General features: G+C 40.2%; 1 protein-coding gene across 1 annotated transcript; it reads left to right on the plus strand.

The window, feature by feature from the left end:
• The first annotated feature begins 1 nt into the window (after position 1).
• dlec1 (DLEC1 cilia and flagella associated protein) lies at positions 2 to 17,384 on the plus strand. Its single transcript, XM_023266293.3, has 38 exons — positions 2 to 2,118; positions 2,203 to 2,343; positions 2,464 to 2,620; positions 3,470 to 3,595; positions 3,680 to 3,864; positions 4,164 to 4,384; positions 5,057 to 5,141; positions 5,241 to 5,328; positions 5,619 to 5,792; positions 5,879 to 6,015; positions 6,144 to 6,236; positions 6,394 to 6,484; positions 6,581 to 6,743; positions 7,658 to 7,850; positions 7,961 to 8,037; positions 8,189 to 8,351; positions 8,466 to 8,562; positions 8,674 to 8,804; positions 8,920 to 9,081; positions 9,202 to 9,332; positions 9,675 to 9,825; positions 10,029 to 10,145; positions 10,331 to 10,452; positions 10,567 to 10,746; positions 10,837 to 10,904; positions 10,998 to 11,149; positions 11,237 to 11,352; positions 11,453 to 11,523; positions 13,280 to 13,500; positions 13,663 to 13,824; positions 13,927 to 14,049; positions 14,164 to 14,258; positions 14,418 to 14,505; positions 14,632 to 14,829; positions 14,925 to 15,086; positions 15,162 to 15,312; positions 15,489 to 15,594; positions 15,717 to 17,384. Exons 1-38 carry the CDS (start codon positions 2,035 to 2,037, stop codon positions 15,841 to 15,843), a joined length of 5,109 nt encoding a protein of 1,702 aa, XP_023122061.2. The 5' UTR covers positions 2 to 2,034; the 3' UTR covers positions 15,844 to 17,384.
• The last annotated feature ends 1,038 nt before the right edge of the window (positions 17,385 to 18,422 follow it).

Genomic DNA, 18,422 nt, shown 5'->3' on the forward strand with positions numbered 1-18,422 from the left:
TCTCCCAACATTGCCTAAAAATAAACACTTGCACAAGGTCCAGTGTTGATACGTTTGTGCTGGTGTGAGGTTTTGTGGTGTCACAGTTACACTTGCTTACTGCTGTTGTGTGATTTCATGTGGCATTCTGGAGTCTTGAGTGTGATTTGATGTGTTTAGGGTGTTGTCCCGGTTGGGTACAGACTTGCCATTTATATTTACAGTCCTGTGTGTTCTCTCACATCTACCTTTTTGCACTACAGGGTTAACGCTGTCATCGCACTGCATCACACCACGACTCTTGTCATCGTTACTGAAATACCTGATGTTTAACAGCATGTCAGCCAGCTTACGGTGACTAAAAGCGTCAATCCTTAACAGTACAATGCTTGAATGAGTAATGATGAGTGACAAATAAAGATTAAATACACAAACGAAGCAGATTCTGGTTAACATACATGCATAATCAATCTTTTGTGGATGTAAAAATGCTTTTTCTGGCTACTGATTAGTTATATATAAAGTGGCAGGACACTTTGAAGTACAAGTAAGTAAACAGTGCTTGTGGTTTGGATGCACAGAGTCCTGTTCATTGTTGGAATGTAATATATTAGGGCTCTGACAGATCCCTCTTTGTGCCTCTCTATTATCAGTGTCTGCCAGCTTGTTCTGTCCCATGAACTCTTGTGCTCCAGCAAGTCTTGTGAATAAAAAAAAAAAAAAAGCGCTTAGGCTGGCAAACCACGAGGAGGTACAAAGTGAGCTCAACAATTGCCTCTTTGAGAATCCCACTTCAGCATGCATGAGCTGATCAACACAGTCAAGGATTTTGTTTTGAATGTCTTTGGATTCTTGGCCTCCTCAGCAATAACTATTGACTTTCATATATATATATATTATAATTTTGTGCAGGAACTACGCTGTTTGCATACAGACAAATGCTTGGCCTGGTCTCCACAATGTTTTGAAAAGCACTTTGCATGACCACTTGTCTTTTTTCACGACCTATTTGTAATTCTGCTTTGTACAATAACAACCAGCGTTTATTTTCATGGAAAAAGAAACCACATGTGTCTGACACGGACAGAGCCACACCTCATTTGACAGTACAACATGTGGGTTGCGATCTTTGCATCTGGTCTCACATGGGAGTTTGACTAAAACTGCAGAAAGTCAACGTCAGGAATATTGGTTAAGTTAAAGTTTCTCAAACAAAACAAAGTAAATTAATATTTGCCATCAACTACATGTAACGTGTGTGTCAAACTGAACCTTTAAAAGCTGGTTAAAAACTTTACATTTTAAAAATCATGCATTTGAGTTTCAGCACTTCAAGTGATGAGTTGAATGACATCTTACTGATCATTAAGGAAACAAGAGACTCAGCAGATGTATTACATTATTGCCATTTCAATATATAATAATAATAATTTGGTTCAGAGACTTCCTTCAAATAAAAATCACTCAAAACTGTTACATAACATACATTTGCCACACTGATGCATAACACAAGGGATTAAAAAAGTGACAAAAATGATCATAAAATGAATAAATAAGGTAAAGGAAATAAGGATCCCAAAGGGAATGTTATTAGCACCGAATTATTATGCCTATTTTTGTTTATATTAATACAAAAAAAGCGCAGTGTACTGGTTCAATAAAAAATAGCAAAAACAAAAAACAGTGTAGTGATAGTTTCATATATTTATTTAAAGTGAAGAAGTGAAGGCACATAATTTCTTTTTTCTTTACTTTCCTGTGGACAAGGGAGCTTTGCTTGTCGCTATGGCAACCACAGGTACACAAACATGGCTGACAAGCAGTGAGGATGTCAGTTAGCAGCAGTTACAGACTCAATTTATAGATACCGGTGTATTTAAATGCATGTTTTTGCGTCGTGCTAACGCTATACGTCTGTTGGGACGCTGACTTTATTATTTACTTGAATTTCTTTTGACTTTAGGTGGTCAAAAAGCCACTTCTCGTGAGTTCACCTGTTTAGCAAACATTTAGCTAAGTTAGCATTAGCTACGCGACAGCAGCACTGTATCAGCAATGTTGGAAGAAGCAGAGACGAGGGAAAAATTGCAGTTTGACCCGTGTGTGAACAGTCACAGACCCTCGTCAGCAAAGTCACAGGTAAGACGGAGCTCTAGTTAAACTTCTAGGAAACTTAGAACAAGTGACTCCCGTTAAAGCTTCCAACTCTTCCTTGAATTTCAGGACATTTCTCATGTGTTTGCCAGCGTATTCAAAGACCTTTACACGAAAGACATCATTGGAAAAGACACTGTGTCCAACCTCGTCAAGACAAAGAGTGGACGAAGCAGCTATCATGACAAATATGTTGAGGAGCTTAAGCAGGTAACCAGTTAACCTAACTCCAAACTCTGTCACTGACGATGCCAAATTGTACTGTATGCCTCACAGAAGGATTTTTACAGTGATGCAGTGCAAGTGGTGTTGTATTTTTCAACCACACAGGCTCATTCTGAATACGAACGGTGTATAAAGGAGGCTGACATGCTGGAGAGACACATAATTCAGGCCTCCGCTCAGGCTGCAGCCATAGAAAGGCAAGAATATGAGAAAATGAAGGAGAAGATGGGAGATGTTTGTGATCTCCCAGGCTTGCTCACAGGTGAGATGTAATGTTTTTATCAGTTAATGTGACGTGTTACATTGCTGTGAAGTTTAGAAAAGAACACACTGTGCTTGCTGAGCTGGAACAGCCAATTACTATTAATAATTATTAGCCCCCCAGTCTTCACAAGAGGTCCTCAACATAGATAATTTTGTTTGAATTTCATCATAGTTGGAAAATAATTACTGCATCTTCTAAAAGACATTTTTTAAAAACCACATGATAATGCAATACATGCACTAAATTATGCAATCCCCCACCCTACTCATCCCCACTCTCACCCCAGCCATTTGAGGCAGACGGCTGCCTACCCTGAGCCTGGTTCTGTTGGAGATTTTTTCGTCACTGTTAAAGGAGTGATTTTTTTGGTTCCTTCCCACCATCGTCGACTGCGTCCTGATATGATATCCAAAGACAAATTACTATGTGAAGTGTTATGAGATGACATATGTTGTGAATTGGTGCTATATAAATAACCTTGATTTTAATACAGAAATATATGAAACTGTGACTAATTCAGAATTCACTCTACATTTTTTGAGTCACCATTATTGTCTGCTTAGGCTGTATATGTAAAGTCAACAGATAATCCAAACTAAATTATCACTCCGTAATGCCTCAAAGAAGAAAAATGAGAAGAATACAGAGAGAGAGAGCAATCAAAGCAATGTCAATTATAGCCTTAAGAAGACAAGACAGTGTGGCTCCAGCAAAAACCAAAAAGAAAGAGGCAGAAAACAGTGGTCATAGTGGTCTAATAATTATTCCCAAGCTGTATTTGCTTTGAAAATTCAAGAAATGTTATAACGTTCCTTGTGTGAAATCATTTCTTATGTCTATTTGCAGTTCAATCAGCCTTTGCCAGGTGTGTAGATAATGATCTTCTCAAAAAGCACAACTTGATCGCCCCCCAGGACTACTTGCCTACACCAAAACCACAAGAACTAGCAGCAGCAGCAGCAGCAGCAGCAGGTACCTGACCCTCTCTGATAATCATCCTGAATTATTAATGAGCACAGTGCTGTGACTCAATATCTCACATCCTTTTTTTGTCAGGAAGATTAAATCCTGTCAAACCCACCAACATCCACGCCACACACATGTCTGAGGGGCCTCAGGATGAAGGTTCTGCAACGATTCCAAGTGCAGAAAAGCCTGTTTTAGAAATGACTGAGTTAGATCATAGCCGAGCCTCTGAATCCAATTCAGATACTACAAAGAGGAAAAAAACTCAGAAGGAGGTGAGGAGTAACAATTTTACCTTATGTACTACTATTACTACTGACCATAGTGTTTCTTTTCCTAAATTCAACCTTGTATGCTAGTAAGTACAATAAGAACAACTGGGAAACTGTAGAAACAAAAAAAATTACTGTAGTGAACCAAAAAAGGGAAAAACCAGGACATAAAAACATAAGTTGTTGCTGTGGGATTACAGAACTGACACAAGATTTTTCTTGTCTAGCATGGTTGAAGGAAGGAATGAATATAAAATATGAATCATTATTGAAAACCATCAATAATCTTCCATGCGTTTCAGAAGCCAAACCAGACTAAAGCCAGGCCAAAGTGGAAGGGTGAGCCAAGCGCGAAGGATCGAGCAGAGGGGTGGGAGACACTTCAGAAACTGAAAGATCGGAGCAATTTCCTGCGCAATCCACGCTTCCTTCCCCCAAATGCACAGCAGGGCGGCATGTCCCTCATCCGGGACAGAACTAAAGTGAAAACGGAGCCGGAGAGGAAATGCCTTGAGCAGCAAAGGTACCTCAATGTGCTTCAGTGTAAAGGTCCTTTTCATAATTTCAAAGTAAATGCCTAATATGACTGGGCTGCAAATATGATAAAGGCAGAATATTAATGTAGCGAGTTCCATGTGAAAATCTTAGTTTTTAGAGTTTGAAATACAACACACTCCAGTGAGACAATCCCTATTCAATATTAACGGCAAACATGAGTGCCATTTGCTCCAGTGCAAACAACTGTACATCCTTTGTGCACATGTGTAAGCTGATGCTCTGAACGTTATGTAATTTCACATCTAGTACCTCTGCCAGGCTGTGCACAGCTCATGCTGCTGCTGCTGCTGCTGCTGCTGCTGAGGCCGGGGGAGGCAATAAGAAGCAGCGTGACTCTCCCACTGGCGCATTCCTCCTGCCACTTTACAGTTTTGATCTTCTTTGCAAATGAGGGGGTTAGACTTCTCAAAAGCAACTTCACACAGCTCTGAGAGACAAACACAGCTAGGAGAGGGCACATCTGAAAGACGCATCCTGCCGTGACAGCCCAGTGTGCAATGCAAGACAGACTGACTCATATTTTGCCTGCTGGCCGCAACTAACTGTTACGTAGCTCATCATTTCCTGTGAGGCTGTTTTTTTTTTATTGTGAACACACAGAATACTCAGATGCTGTTGTGTTTGTGCTCCCTGAAAGCCACACTGAGGATCCTGTCCCAGTCTTCCTAGCAAAACCTTCAGTGGTGGTTTTTACTGACTACAGCGTAGGACATGTTTATGAGGTGTGTTTCAGAACAGGTACACACTAATGAATTCACTAATGAACCCATCCTTTCCCAGCAGATGGTGACAGTAACATATCTTGTCCTGTTTTGTGTCAGACTACACTGGAGCTGAAAAACTTGACTTCGTCAAGCCGTCATGTCCGCGTCATCCCTCCTACCACTCCTTACTTCTCTATTGGCCTGGGTGAGCTCTTTTTTTGGTTTTGATTGGATGCCTAATGTGATGAGAAAATCATCAGATATCATCAGAGTCAGTGACAGTGTCCAGGAGGTATGCCAGAAAGCTTTGACAAATAAAGTCATGCATCTCTGGAATGCAGTTTGTGGTTTTTTAGCATTCCCTCTGGGTGCGGTGGCAGTTCTGCATGTGATATTAGCACCCCCTGCTGTTACACACACTAAGTGATCTGAAGATAAATTGCACCCGACTGAATGTAGAGTTATGCAGCTTGCGATTTTGATATGTTTTGGCAGGAAGATTCCCTGGTGAAGGAGGCGTTGTTGCCCCTGGGATGAGCTGTAAGTACACATTACGCTTTGCTCCGGACTCACTTGCAGACTACAAGGATTTTATAATGGTGGAGAGCCAGGCTCAGCACCAGCTTTTGGTGCCCATTGAGGCATGGCGACCTCCTCCTATCCTCACCTGTAAGTCTCATCACAGTCTGTCAAACCTATATTGCAATATGCACATCAGTGTACTTTATTTATATCTTTCCCTCTAATCTTTGCAGTACCAAGAGTTCTAGACTGTGGCTATTGTCTGGTTGGAGGAGTTAAGTTTGTTGAGTTTCTGTGCCAAAATGTTGGTCTCAGCACTGGGACGTTTTGCATCATCCCCAAGAACCAGTGGCCAGCTTCGAATCTCAGGGTATAAATCTCTCTGACACACTCACACTTTAGCTGTTTCAGAAATTAGATACATACAGTGCAGTAGTACAAGATAACAGTCGCAATCACTCATGTGCTTAACAGCTCTGTTTTTCTTTCTTTATACAGTCTGTGGCCAAAACATCCTTTTCTGAGCAGCCACCCTTTGCAGTTAGTCCCTCCCTTTTTGTGCTGCAGCCAGGTGAAGTCACTGTAATGGAGGTGAGTCAGTTATGGAGGCAAATTTGAATTCACATTAAATAATATTGCAATATATAGCTAAGATATCTTATATACGTGCTTTACATTTAATCAGCTGACTGTGTGGTTGAACTTCAGTCTCATGAATCCTCTGTTTTTTACATTTGCATGTTTGCAGGTGGTTTTCTTTCCCACCACGGAAGAGAAGAGCTGTCAGGTTTTCACTGTTGTGTGTGACAACTGCCAGGTCAAAGACATTTCCATTGAAGGTGAATCTTTGCAGTAGAGTTCCTAAGAGCCTTACTCCATAATAAATGAATTTAGTAAATTTCCTCTAATGTTTGGTGGAATGATGTGTTTCCCAGGTGAAGGTAAACTGATTGCCCTTGAGCTGCTGTCTGTATCTGGGGAGACGGAACCTCTTGTAGTTGGAGAGGTGCACGACCTCACTGCAGAGCACTTTGTTCGTTTCAGTCCATGTAACCCTCACTCCATGCAGCAGAAGAAGGTGGTCATCAGAAACAATGTGTAAGTCTCACACCTTTGTAGTATATCATCACTGAGAAGCAAAAATACTCCACCACTACCAGTGGTGAAAAGCAACTGAGCACATCTGTTCAAACTGTATTTAAGTATGATTTAGGTCATTTATTTACTTGAGTGTTTTCATGTTCTGTTACTTTATACCTCAACTCCACTCAAATTCAGGGGTGAAAATTGTGTTTATTACTTCCCTACAATTATTTGATAACTGTAGTCACTAGTTACTTTGCATATTTCATTCATTAGTGAAAATATAATCAATAATTAAGAGATGATCTACTGTTATAGAATAAGATACATCACAATTAGTCTCTCAGGGGAAATGCATAAGCTGCATGATAAACTATATGAAGGAATTAAAGCACCTTTATTAGCTCCAATATTGAAGTGAAAAATACATGAATGCATCAATAATTAGAATCCAATAATCAACGTTATTCTGAAATATGCCATTCTGCACAATGTACCTCTTTACTAATAGTACTTCATATATGTTTTGATGCTAATGCTTTTGTACTTTTGCTTAAATATGAATTTAAATGCAGTATTCCTGCACTGTGGTATTAGCACTTTATCCTTTTTCCATCTCTTTCCACAACATGTACAAACTGAATCCATTTCCTTTTCAGCCACAGGATAACAGTGTGAAGGACTCTTTAAGTGGAGCAGTAGGATTGAAGTCCCAGTGTTGGCAGTATTCACATATTTGAAGTGTCCTTGAGTAACAAGACTAAATGCTGATTAACTCCCAGACTCAGGGCTGCTGCTCTGTTCCTGACCCCGTGCTGCTCTTTTTACGGCAGCACAAGTAGAAAAAGAGCTTCCCTTCAGGGATCATTAAACACCATATTACATGTCTGTTCCTTCCTCTTTCTCCTCTCTTCATCTCGGGGATGAAGCCACTTGGAGTTCCCTTTCCACTGGCAGGTCATGAAGCCCAACCTGCACCCTCTGCTTCCAGGGGAAACCCCAGAATCCTCCCATATCCAGCTCCACCGCGCTGCAGACGGTGTTTTCAGTGTCAGCCCCGTAACAGGCCTTCTAGCTCCCTGTGAGGATCAAGAGTTTCTGCTCACCTTCTGTCCTACAGAGGTAAAAAAGGAGGAAAATCAAATCTTTATTATGTCACTAGATATTACTCATTTTTTACGTTTTGAATCTCCGCTTCAAAAGCTACACTTTCAGTTGCTTGTTTTGTTAAGTTGAAGGATTACCACAGTGTCTTTCACCTGGTCCTGAGGGATGTTCACCAGCTGCCACCAGAGTCCAGTGACAGCAGGTAAACCTCTTTGCATGTACAGCGGTAGGACTGTATACTGTAAATGTTAATATAAAAAATAATAATAATGTGTCCTAAACAGAACCCATACTAGCATTTTATTTTACCTAACAGAGTGTTGAATTGTGTATTTGGGGTGTTGGAAACCTAGTGTCCTTCAGCCTGTGCAGACTGGCTCCAAGGTGAACAGTGTCATCGCCATGGAGATAGAGGTCAAGGGGTCAACAGAGCCATACCAGGTCCTGCTGGAGCCCTACGCTGTTGTCATTCATGGAGAGATTATGACTCACACCCCCACTCGCAGGCAGTTCAAGGTTATTTAGTTTTGCCTTATGTTAGACGTGATTAACCCATATTAGATTCTATCAAATCATTGTGTGCCGGTATCACATCTATTAATCATGTTTTCTGTGTTGTTTGTGTGTCAGATGTGGAACCACAGCAAAACCTTCATCTTGTTTCGATGGGAAAGGATTAACAGCAGCAGCCACATCATAGAAGTAGAGCCATCTGCTGGCAGAATAGGTGTGTCACACTGTAAATTAGCAGCTTAGTACAGAAAAAATGTATTTTATTTAGGTGTATTTGCTCATTGATGTAAATTTCAGTTCTTAAGTGTCATGTGTCTGTGTCCAGAGGAAAACGAGTGTTTTGATTTCGATCTTATTGTGACTGGAGGGAAACCAGGGAGAGTTGTGACTAGTTTGATTTGCTACGTACAACACCATGATGAGCCTGTGACTTTGGCAGTAGAAGTCTCCTTCAAAGTAAGATCAAACCACATCACACAATACATCACCATACCACAATAATACTTGTTTGCTGTGATATTAAATTATCATGTTATTTGTCTGGGACCTGTGACTTCTTGGTGTGGCGTAGGGTCCCACAGTTACTCTCAGCGTTCCCAGTGTGGACTTTGGGCTCATCAGGTTCGGGGAGCAGACTCAATCCACCCTGATCCTCACCAACACCACCCTGCTGGAGGCTTCCTGGACCCTGGACGAGAGGCTTAATAATCAGCAGGAACACCAAGACACACAGGTGCAGTACAAGACACTAATATAGCAACACGCCTGTGATAAGAGCACAGGCTTGTGTTAGTAGCAGGGGAATGTTTTACAGTACAGTGTGATTCTGGCAGTAATTTTTGTTGGTGCTTAGATCTTAGTGGAGCCATGCAGAGGTGTGCTCCCCCCCTTGGCTTCCTGCAATGTGGATGTGTTCTTTAGGCCACATTTCTGCCAGCAATTTAAAACAGAGCTGGAGCTGAGTGTGGAGAATGGAACAGGATGGTAAGGATGAATATTTACATGCAACTTCATAATTTTTAAATGCTGTTTTCTTACAGCAGTGCAATAACACACTGTTTATTACACTGTATACTTACGCTATATGTTTAGGATATGTTTTTCTACTTATGTTTATCCATATATTTTGTTGGGAGCAACTGTATTTCCCCTCAGGGAATCAGTAAAAAGATTCTGATTCTTATACATAAGGGCTTCTGGGATGCGGGGATTATTAAGCAGTCAGTAGGTGCCAGCCATGACAGCAATGTTCTAAAGGAATAATGATGTTACTCAGTGACATTGTCCTGTTGGTAACAGGTAGCACAACTCGTATGTTCCTTACAGTCACCTGCTGGTGCGAGCAGATGTGCAGTCTCCCCAGGTGTGTCTGCTAAACTGCAAGCTGGTCCTCTCTGAACTTTACATCGGAGTTCCCACCAAGGGTACCGTAACACTTTTCAACCAAACTCTGCTGCCATCACACTTCAGCTGGATGGTACGTTTCACCGCTTCTTCTTGCAGCAAATACTGTAGAAAAATGGTGTCTATAATGTACATGTTTGCTTTTCATATTTGTTAGAATAATAAAGGTAGCTCGGCACATATTCATTGGAATAATCATTTCATTACAAACTAGAATTAGCTTGTCTTAACACAATGAATAACTCAGTGATATCAGTCTGATATTTTACCCAACAGACCCAGCTCCAGGGAGAACAAGCTTCACTGTGTACTGCCAGCTTTGACCCCTCCTCTGGTATTCTGGGACCTAATGCCACCACGGAGATCACAGTTGATTTTACCTCTCACACAGATGTAAGTAACGATCTGCAGCACAACTTTTTAACAAACCTGAAGCTTGCACGATTGACATGAAAGAGACAAAGGGAATAGGTGAGAGTGAAGAGCAAAGTTTGTGTTTGATCTATTGTCACAGATTCTTATTCTGCCTTTCTGCTTGATATTTGATTATCTATCCTCCTCCTTGTCTCTTTTTCTAGCTGGAGCTGACTGAAGTGACTGCTCTTTGTGAGGTCCAGGGGATGAACTCTCCTCTTGTTGTTGCTATTGCAGCTTCTAAACCTAAGAAACTCAGTGTGTCCTACTCACTGCCTGGTGTCAGGTAGCTTAAACCGTTGTTTCTCAAAACCCTGCAGCCACATTTACTCCATACAAGTGACAAGTAGTGAAGGACTGAAATATTGCTGCTCATACTCTTGATTTTTTTGCCCTCTAGGTCCTCCTCAGGAAGCCATTCAACCGTGGTGCTTGACTTTGGAGATGATGTCATTTTGAAGAGAGCTGTTACCAAGCAGTTAATGATAACTAATCAAACTGCGATCCCTGCCCCTTTCACCATAGAGGTAGAATACTTCACCTGCCATGCCTCAAAGTCAAATTACCAGTCAGAGAAAAGGTAAGGGAGCTAGCTCAGTGACCTGAATAATGGATCAAAGAATAACTTTACCGTGAAAGAAACGTAACGCCGGCTGCATCCTAATCACAGACTCGCGTACGTCAAGAATCCTCTTCACTGTGTTCAAGCTAAGAAAGTGGAAGAAAAAGCACATGAGGGTATGCTTTAGATTTTAATCAGAATGCAAGCTTTTCACATCGAGCAACAATGAGCTCTAACACTTCTGGTTGTGATTCTTTATCCATTGTCAGAGTTTGTGAGTAGCCTGCTGGCTCATGGAAAGGGGGCAGCTTTCTTTGTCCTGCCAGACACGGGGACGCTGGGACCATTGGAGACCCAGACTGTGGACGTGACTGCCTACAGCGACATGTGGGGGGAATACAGAGATCACCTCATATGCAGAGTATGTTGTTTGTTCTATTTAACGTGACACAAGAGTTGTAAAAAATGCAGTTTTACATAAATGTCTCTCTTTGTTTTTGTGCTGCAGGTGGGGGAGCTTGAGCCTATGCATATTCCCATGCAGATGACAGTGAAAGGCTGTCCACTGTATTTCCAGATGACAGGTCCACAAGCAGATAACCAGCATCAGGGACCAACCATACGGTCTGTTTCACAGCCTCTCCCATTGAATCTACTCTTATCTCTGTAATTTTTAATTACAATATTATATATTTTGATTTGACCATTCTCTTTGCGCTGTTAGGTTTGGCACTCACATATCTGGAGGTGACACAGTGTCTCGCTCTCTTCGCATCAACAATCCCAGCATGTTCGGTAGGTGTGATCAATAAAACATGTTTGGCTGGAGGAAAATTCTTTGACCCTCACGTTTCTAGTGTCTTAGAATAACAGAATCACTGTCAATTATAGGAACACGATCAAAACTAGTTCCATCAGCTAGCAAGGAATCGTCCTACAACTAACATTACTTACAAGTTCTTTAAACGTTTTAAAGAAAATATATGCATTTAATGTGCAAAGAAAATTTTAAGGATATATATCATTTCAAATAATGTTCCTATAAAGTTAAAATGAAACACTAAGATTGAGATGTTCAAAAGATGTTTTCAGGATGTTGTCAGAGCCACAGATTATGCTACATGATAACAAAGGAAGAACATTCTCAAGACAACACAAAAAAATAATAATTTTCAAGATGTTATTGAAGCCTCACAGTTTTTTATTGAATGTTCCTGTAATGTGATATTTTAACAAAGGTAGAACATTGTGCCTATAATATTCTAATTATAATTTGGGATGTTGTTGAGGTAGAACATTATAGAATGTTCTTCCATTAAAAGATTCGCACAATGTTACGTGATAACAATGGAAAGATAGTCTCAATGCAACATTTCAGAACATTATTCGTGTAAAGAAATTTGGCTTTTAATAACTAGGGATGCACAATGACATGAAAATATCACTGTTGGCACAGACTGATAGACAGATAAATCCTCTACGCCTCTACAGCTAGTTAGAAATTAAATTAGCAGTAGTGGATAGTGGATGTATACAACTGAAAATCATTGTATTTTATGTCTGCACCTGCCACTGTGATCACAACAACAGCAGGAATAAAGGAAAGAATTGGTGTTCTCTGCAGTTAGCTGGAAAGATTATGTGCATATATCGGTATTAGTAACTGGCCTAAATGAACTGGGAAAATATCGGCATATGAAATATCAACAAAAATTTAATATCATGCATCCTTAACAGTAATTTAGTAGACTTTAGTAGACTTTGGAGAGAGTACAGGGGAAAAGAACCCTTCAGTTTAATTTTTAGTGGCTAATTAGTCTTTTTAGTCATCTAAGAGTGTGTGGAGTCATTCCACTAAACACATACATGTACAGAAAGCCTGTAATTCCTACCTACTTTTTAACAGGTTGCAGACATACAATTTAAATAAAGTTTACATGAAAACCAATAGTGTGCTCCAGTATCATAAAATGGCAAAATACATGTCACAAGTCATTAATGTTAAAGATCATACCGTTGCAATTTGAGTCAATCCTAACATGTTCATCTGAACGTATCTGCCTTCAAGTCACGCAAAGTTGCTTTGAACTCATTTAGTGAGATCAGCTCTTGAAGATTCAGGCAATTTTGCAACTGATTCCAGGCAAAGGGAGCAGCATGCTTAAACACTTTTACTCAATTCAGTCCAACCTCTAGGAACAGATAGCAGGAATAAATCCTGGGAACAAAGACAATAGCTCCTTGTGCTTTTTGAAGATAATAGACTCATAGATATGAAGGGGAGAAACCAAGAATAGGTTTATGAATAAAGACGTGAATGACTGAGTCTGTGGCAGACATTTGTAAGGTCTTGTTTCTTTTTTATTGGTCTTGTTTTGAGTGTGTCACTTATGACTGGCCTTTTATTTGCTATGCAGTCTATTTTATTTGATTGCATAGCAAATAGCAAACATTTAGTGGCTTTGCAGACTCCTGAGCTACTCCACTGTCCTCTAGGAATATGTTTTAGTGTGTCCATATTCCTAATCTGCATACATTTGATTTGTAACAGATATTCGCATTGACTGGGAGATTTACAACATAGATCAGAATGACCGTAAACTGGTGGATCTTGTCGTGACATATGGAGACGCCTTCCCGATTAAAGATGCTGATGGCAATGAGTTGCTGAGTGGGGCGTTAAGGCTTTCTGATGGGAACATTCAAACAGTCTGGGAGAGGGGTGAAACCCGTGGCTCGGAGGGAACAAGCTCATCTCTCCAAAGCGTGACTGTGAGTGCATTTAACACCAGAACACAGATACATAAACATAAGGCTTTCATCACATGGCCTTTGAGAAGTCCTCATGGATAGAATGTCAGTGATTGTACACACATAAATGCACATTTTATTCTTCCACTGGCTCAAACGCAGCCTTTTTTCTATTGATTTCAGGATGTGGAAGAGGAGGAAGTTTTACCAGAGGATGATCGTGAGGAAGAAGAGGAAACTTGTCTTTATCCGTTTCCTGAGAAGAAAAAACTCATCTCTGTGCACATCAGACCTCATATGGGCAACCTCTCAGATTACCCCTACTGCATCACACCACAACAGATAGTATGCTGTGAAGATTTTAGCCACCTGCTTGTAGTTTACAGCTCAAACACTACCACTGCTTCATCTGAATAGTGATGGATTCTTTGCTGTTTGTATCTCAAGGTGATTCCAGCTAAGGGCAGTGGAACTATCCATGTATCCTTCACCCCTCTGACTCTTTCTGAGTCAGCTTGTGAGTCCAGATGTGTGGGTTTGGCTGTGGGTTTCATGAGCCTCGACTCTCAGGTAAGATACTCAGTACACAAATGAGTATGTTTTAATAGCAAATCCTAAAAAAGGCAAACGGTTAATAACTCAGATCCAAGTTAAATTCCTGTATTGTGTTGTTGTGTTTTACAGATGGCTGCCTGTGTCCCGGGTAGAGTTGGAAGGGCTCAAGGTTTAGATTTAGAGCCCGTCAGAATGGATCTACTTGCAGCCGTGAAACCTGCAGTGTAAGCAATTACAATCATACTATTTATGTTCCCCAGACCTCTAATGCATCCAACTCAATTTATATTTCCCAAATTAAAATAAGCTGAGGTTAGGCAAAAACAGCTCAGAGGTGGTCTGATTAAGTCGCATATCTTCCTCTGGACTTCCCGTTGCTGCAGGCTGTTAGTGCAGATGGAGGAGGACGACGGGGTGCTGGAGTTTCATGCCTCGGCCGGTGATTTACTGAGGGCACAATCAGACAAGGAGGTTGGTCTGAGAAATCTACAACACTAATTAACTGTGCTGAGGTGCATACATGAGCTGCTGGTCCCAAGTGTGTGCAGCATTTCTCAGCAGCCAGTGCTGTTTTTTTTGGCTGCTTTTGTTCTGCAGGTAGTACTGCGGGAGTTCGACATCACACAGACGTTTAAGCTGACAAACACCTCAGAGATCCCCCTACACTTCAGACTCAAGACTCAGCCTCCATTTTTCGTGCTCAAGTCGCAACCTCGAGCCCGAACCAGCACCTCCAACAACCCTCCTACTGGGGAAAATCAATCTCTAGTGCTTCAGCCTCAACACAGCATGCGGGTGAGATGAGGAGAGGCAATCATGGATATATATTAGACTGAGTAGCACAGCAGGTTTTGATCTGATTTGTTCTTACTCTTTACTGTGAATTCTAGGTGAAAGTGGCCTTTCACTGTTCTTCATCCCTTCTGGACCATTTGGACCAGACAGATGAGGAAACCCCTCCTGGTGCGATGCTGATCCACAGTGCAAAAGGGCAAAGGAAGCTGAGATTTGAACAAAACCTTCTGATCCACTACAGCAACAGCGGCCGCCAGGTGAGAGACGACAGTATGATCATTTATAAGTAACTGATAATATGTGAGCTCACATTATTCATTTCTTCTGTGCAGACAGTGCCTCTCCGTGCAAATCTGGAACTTTGTACACTGCGTCTGTCCACTGACAGCATCAACTTTGGGCTCTGCTACGTGGGGCAGACACAAACCAGAGAAGTGAACCTCTACTGCCATGGAGCTCACACCTACTGGAAATCACTTATCAGTAATCACACAAAACTCTTCACAACTAACAGTAATACATTTATTGTAAAGAATAATATGTCTGTGATGAAAAATGAAAGGAAGAATGAAGCCCATAACGTCAAATATCCTTTATATTTCCTTTGTTTGACTAACTTGTCAGCCTTAACTGTGTGTGTTCACTGTGTGTGGAATCAGGAGACTCCAGTGTGTTCAGAGTTACACCAGACTTTGGGTTGCTCAGATCCAAGGAGCTCAATGCTGCCCGCTGCAGCCAGAGTCTTCAGATCAGCTTCACTCCCAGGTCTGTTAAAAAGCCCCTGGCAAATATTAAACTCTAATGTGTAAATCAAAACATTTTTATTATTTTGATAACATATCCAAATCCTACCTAAGTTTCAGTTGTCTACATGTTGTGTGTTTTAGTGAGGGCAAAGAGTTCAGGGCCCTGGTGGTTGTCCAGTCTCCTCTGGTGAAGTCTCCCCTCATTCTGCAGCTCCAGGGAAAAGGATCCTTTGATGAGGTGCACAGGACAAGTTGCAAGTCTTTATAACATCACAATCACTAGCTGCTTTTTATCAGCTCGCCTTAAATCTTTACAGACTTTCGTCTGTAAGAATGTAAATAAATATAAAGAACAACTCGTCAGGTGTCATTTAATTACATACAACAGTATTTAACAGTTTTGGTGATCATAAAATTAAGTTTTTACTGATTTCCCATCAAGACATTTTGTAATGTGAAGCTACACCTAAAGACCTAAAGACACTTAACATACATTAGATGCTCCTAAAGTCTTGATTAAATTGCCTTTGCTCAAACTTCACGTTTACATACCAATCAGTGATTTATGCGGTTAAATGTGAATTTGAGTTGATTTGACACATGAAACTGAAGACATTTAATCACCCGCTTTTTTTACTTGTATATTACATAGAGGCATTGCAACTTGTGGTGAACGAAGGGAGATTCCGAGGAAAATCAGTGTTTAAACGTTAAGTCATCCAGTTATCTCGTGCAGCAGCAACTCTCATTTCGGTCTGAGTGGACATGCGTCCCATGCAATATGCCTGAGAAACAATTTTCAAATAAAAAAACACCAAAGTAGGATGATAGGAAAGCTTGCCTGAGCATTAAATTCTGCATTTTTCTGGTAGATTTTTTCAAATTAGTCTTAAACGTTCAAATAAGTGTTAACTGTTCGCAAAAACCTTCTCCTTTATGTTTAGATACTGGGAATTGCAGCTTTGCCCACAGTGTGCTGAGTAAGAAATCTACCATTTACTGTAATCATTCTTGATCTCCAGTATTTTTAGGGTTTCCTGTGGTTTTGAGTTGTGCTCCAACAAGTCAATTTTAGCTGCAGTTTCCCCCTTGAGCGATTAACTGATTTTTCCAGAAGACCCTTTAGCAAAGATTAAAAAATAATGTCTTGAAAGATAAATATGCAACCATGTTTAACAGCACATACACCTTAGCAGCTTGTTCCAGCGCTGCGGGGAAAGTAAAGGTTTTTTACCCAAAACATGATGAGAACTCCCACAGTTTCAGAGCTCCTGGGACTCAGTAAACAAAGGGCTCATGTCAGATCTGTAACCTTTGGGCACCTCTCACTTGGCTGGAAGTCACTGTGACAGAATTTATTGGTGTGAACTGGGGATTGAAGATTCATGTATCGCTACTAAAGAAATAGCTGCTGTAAAACACATACAAACATACTGGAATTCACTAACAGATCAATAATTCATGCTTCAAATAAACATAAAATCGATTGAAGGTGGTGTGAAGCAATGTTGCTCCTTGAAACATAGCAACAGACCAAACATTATTTTCTTATAAAAGAAAATATCTGAACCCTTGACCCCTATGAAGGTCATCTGCAGGGTCTGTTATACTGTTGTGGGTATTCTGCTGGCATGGTTTGGGTTCACTTGTCACCTTAGAGCAGGGGTGTCAAACATGCGGATGACTTTACAAAGTGTAAAAATTACAGAGAAGACATTAACTGCAAATTTGTAAAATTAGAAATTTAAAATAATTTCTAGACTATGACAAGTTATTTTGATCATAAAATAAAATACTATATTGCTCATTGTTCTTTTGTCATTGAGTGTCTCATTTTTGTTTATTTTTGTTGTTTTTTTTGTCTATTTTATCTGACTTTTCTCGTTTGTCTCATGGTTTTGTCGTTTTGTTTCTTGTTTTCGTCATTTTGCGTTTCCTTTTTGTCTCACTTGTGTTTTTTGTCTTATTTTTGTCATTTTGTGTTTCGCTTTATTCGTTGTTTCGTGTATCATTTTTGTCGTTTTGGATTTTTTTTGTCTCACTTGTGTTGTTAGTCTATTGTCATTTTTTGTCTAATTTTTTGGCGCTTTCAAACTTTTTTGTCTAATTTTTTTCTCTTTTTTTGTTTTGTTTTGTGCTGCTTATCTTTCTTCTTGTCATTTTGTTTCTCACTTTTGTCGTTTTGCGTCTCATTTTTGTAATATTTTGTCTTGCTTTTGTTGTTTTTTTGTCTTCTTTTAGTTTGTCTTTTGTCCTTTTGATAATAAAGTAAAATACTACATCATTCAGTTCCAGATACCTGTGATTAAATGTTTTGTGCCTTGGTAGACACTCTGTGATCTGTAAGTTGTAATGTGTAAATGAGGCATAATGTTGTTGAAATTGAATTTATTTTTCTTAAGAAATTTCAGGTTGTTCATAATCTTTTGTAAAAAGATAATTCCTTAAATGTGAACATTTTCAGAACGTAGTTTTTTTTCACTAAAACAAAGGAAAAAGTTGGAGGTGTGGTTATTTCTAGGTTATGATTTTCCTGGTCCGGCCCACTTGAGATCAAATTGGCCTGAATATGGCCCCTGAACTAAAATGAGCTAGACACCCCTGCCTTAGAGGGAAGGTTCACAGCAAATCAATACAAAGTCGCTCCAAGTGATCAAATTTATCCTTTGATGCAAAATTTCTATTCTGATAGGAGTGGTCTCTTCCAATCCATCCATAGGGCATAAGGTGTCACTGTGATTTTATAACAATCACCTGATCTCAGCCCAATTTTTAACACCTATATGGGAGATTTTGGAACATGTGAGGCCGTGCTCCCCAACAATATCATCAACACACCAAATTGTT

Source organism: Amphiprion ocellaris, chromosome 22, assembly GCF_022539595.1.
Source record: "Amphiprion ocellaris isolate individual 3 ecotype Okinawa chromosome 22, ASM2253959v1, whole genome shotgun sequence".
Classification (NCBI taxonomy): Eukaryota; Metazoa; Chordata; class Actinopteri; family Pomacentridae; genus Amphiprion; species Amphiprion ocellaris.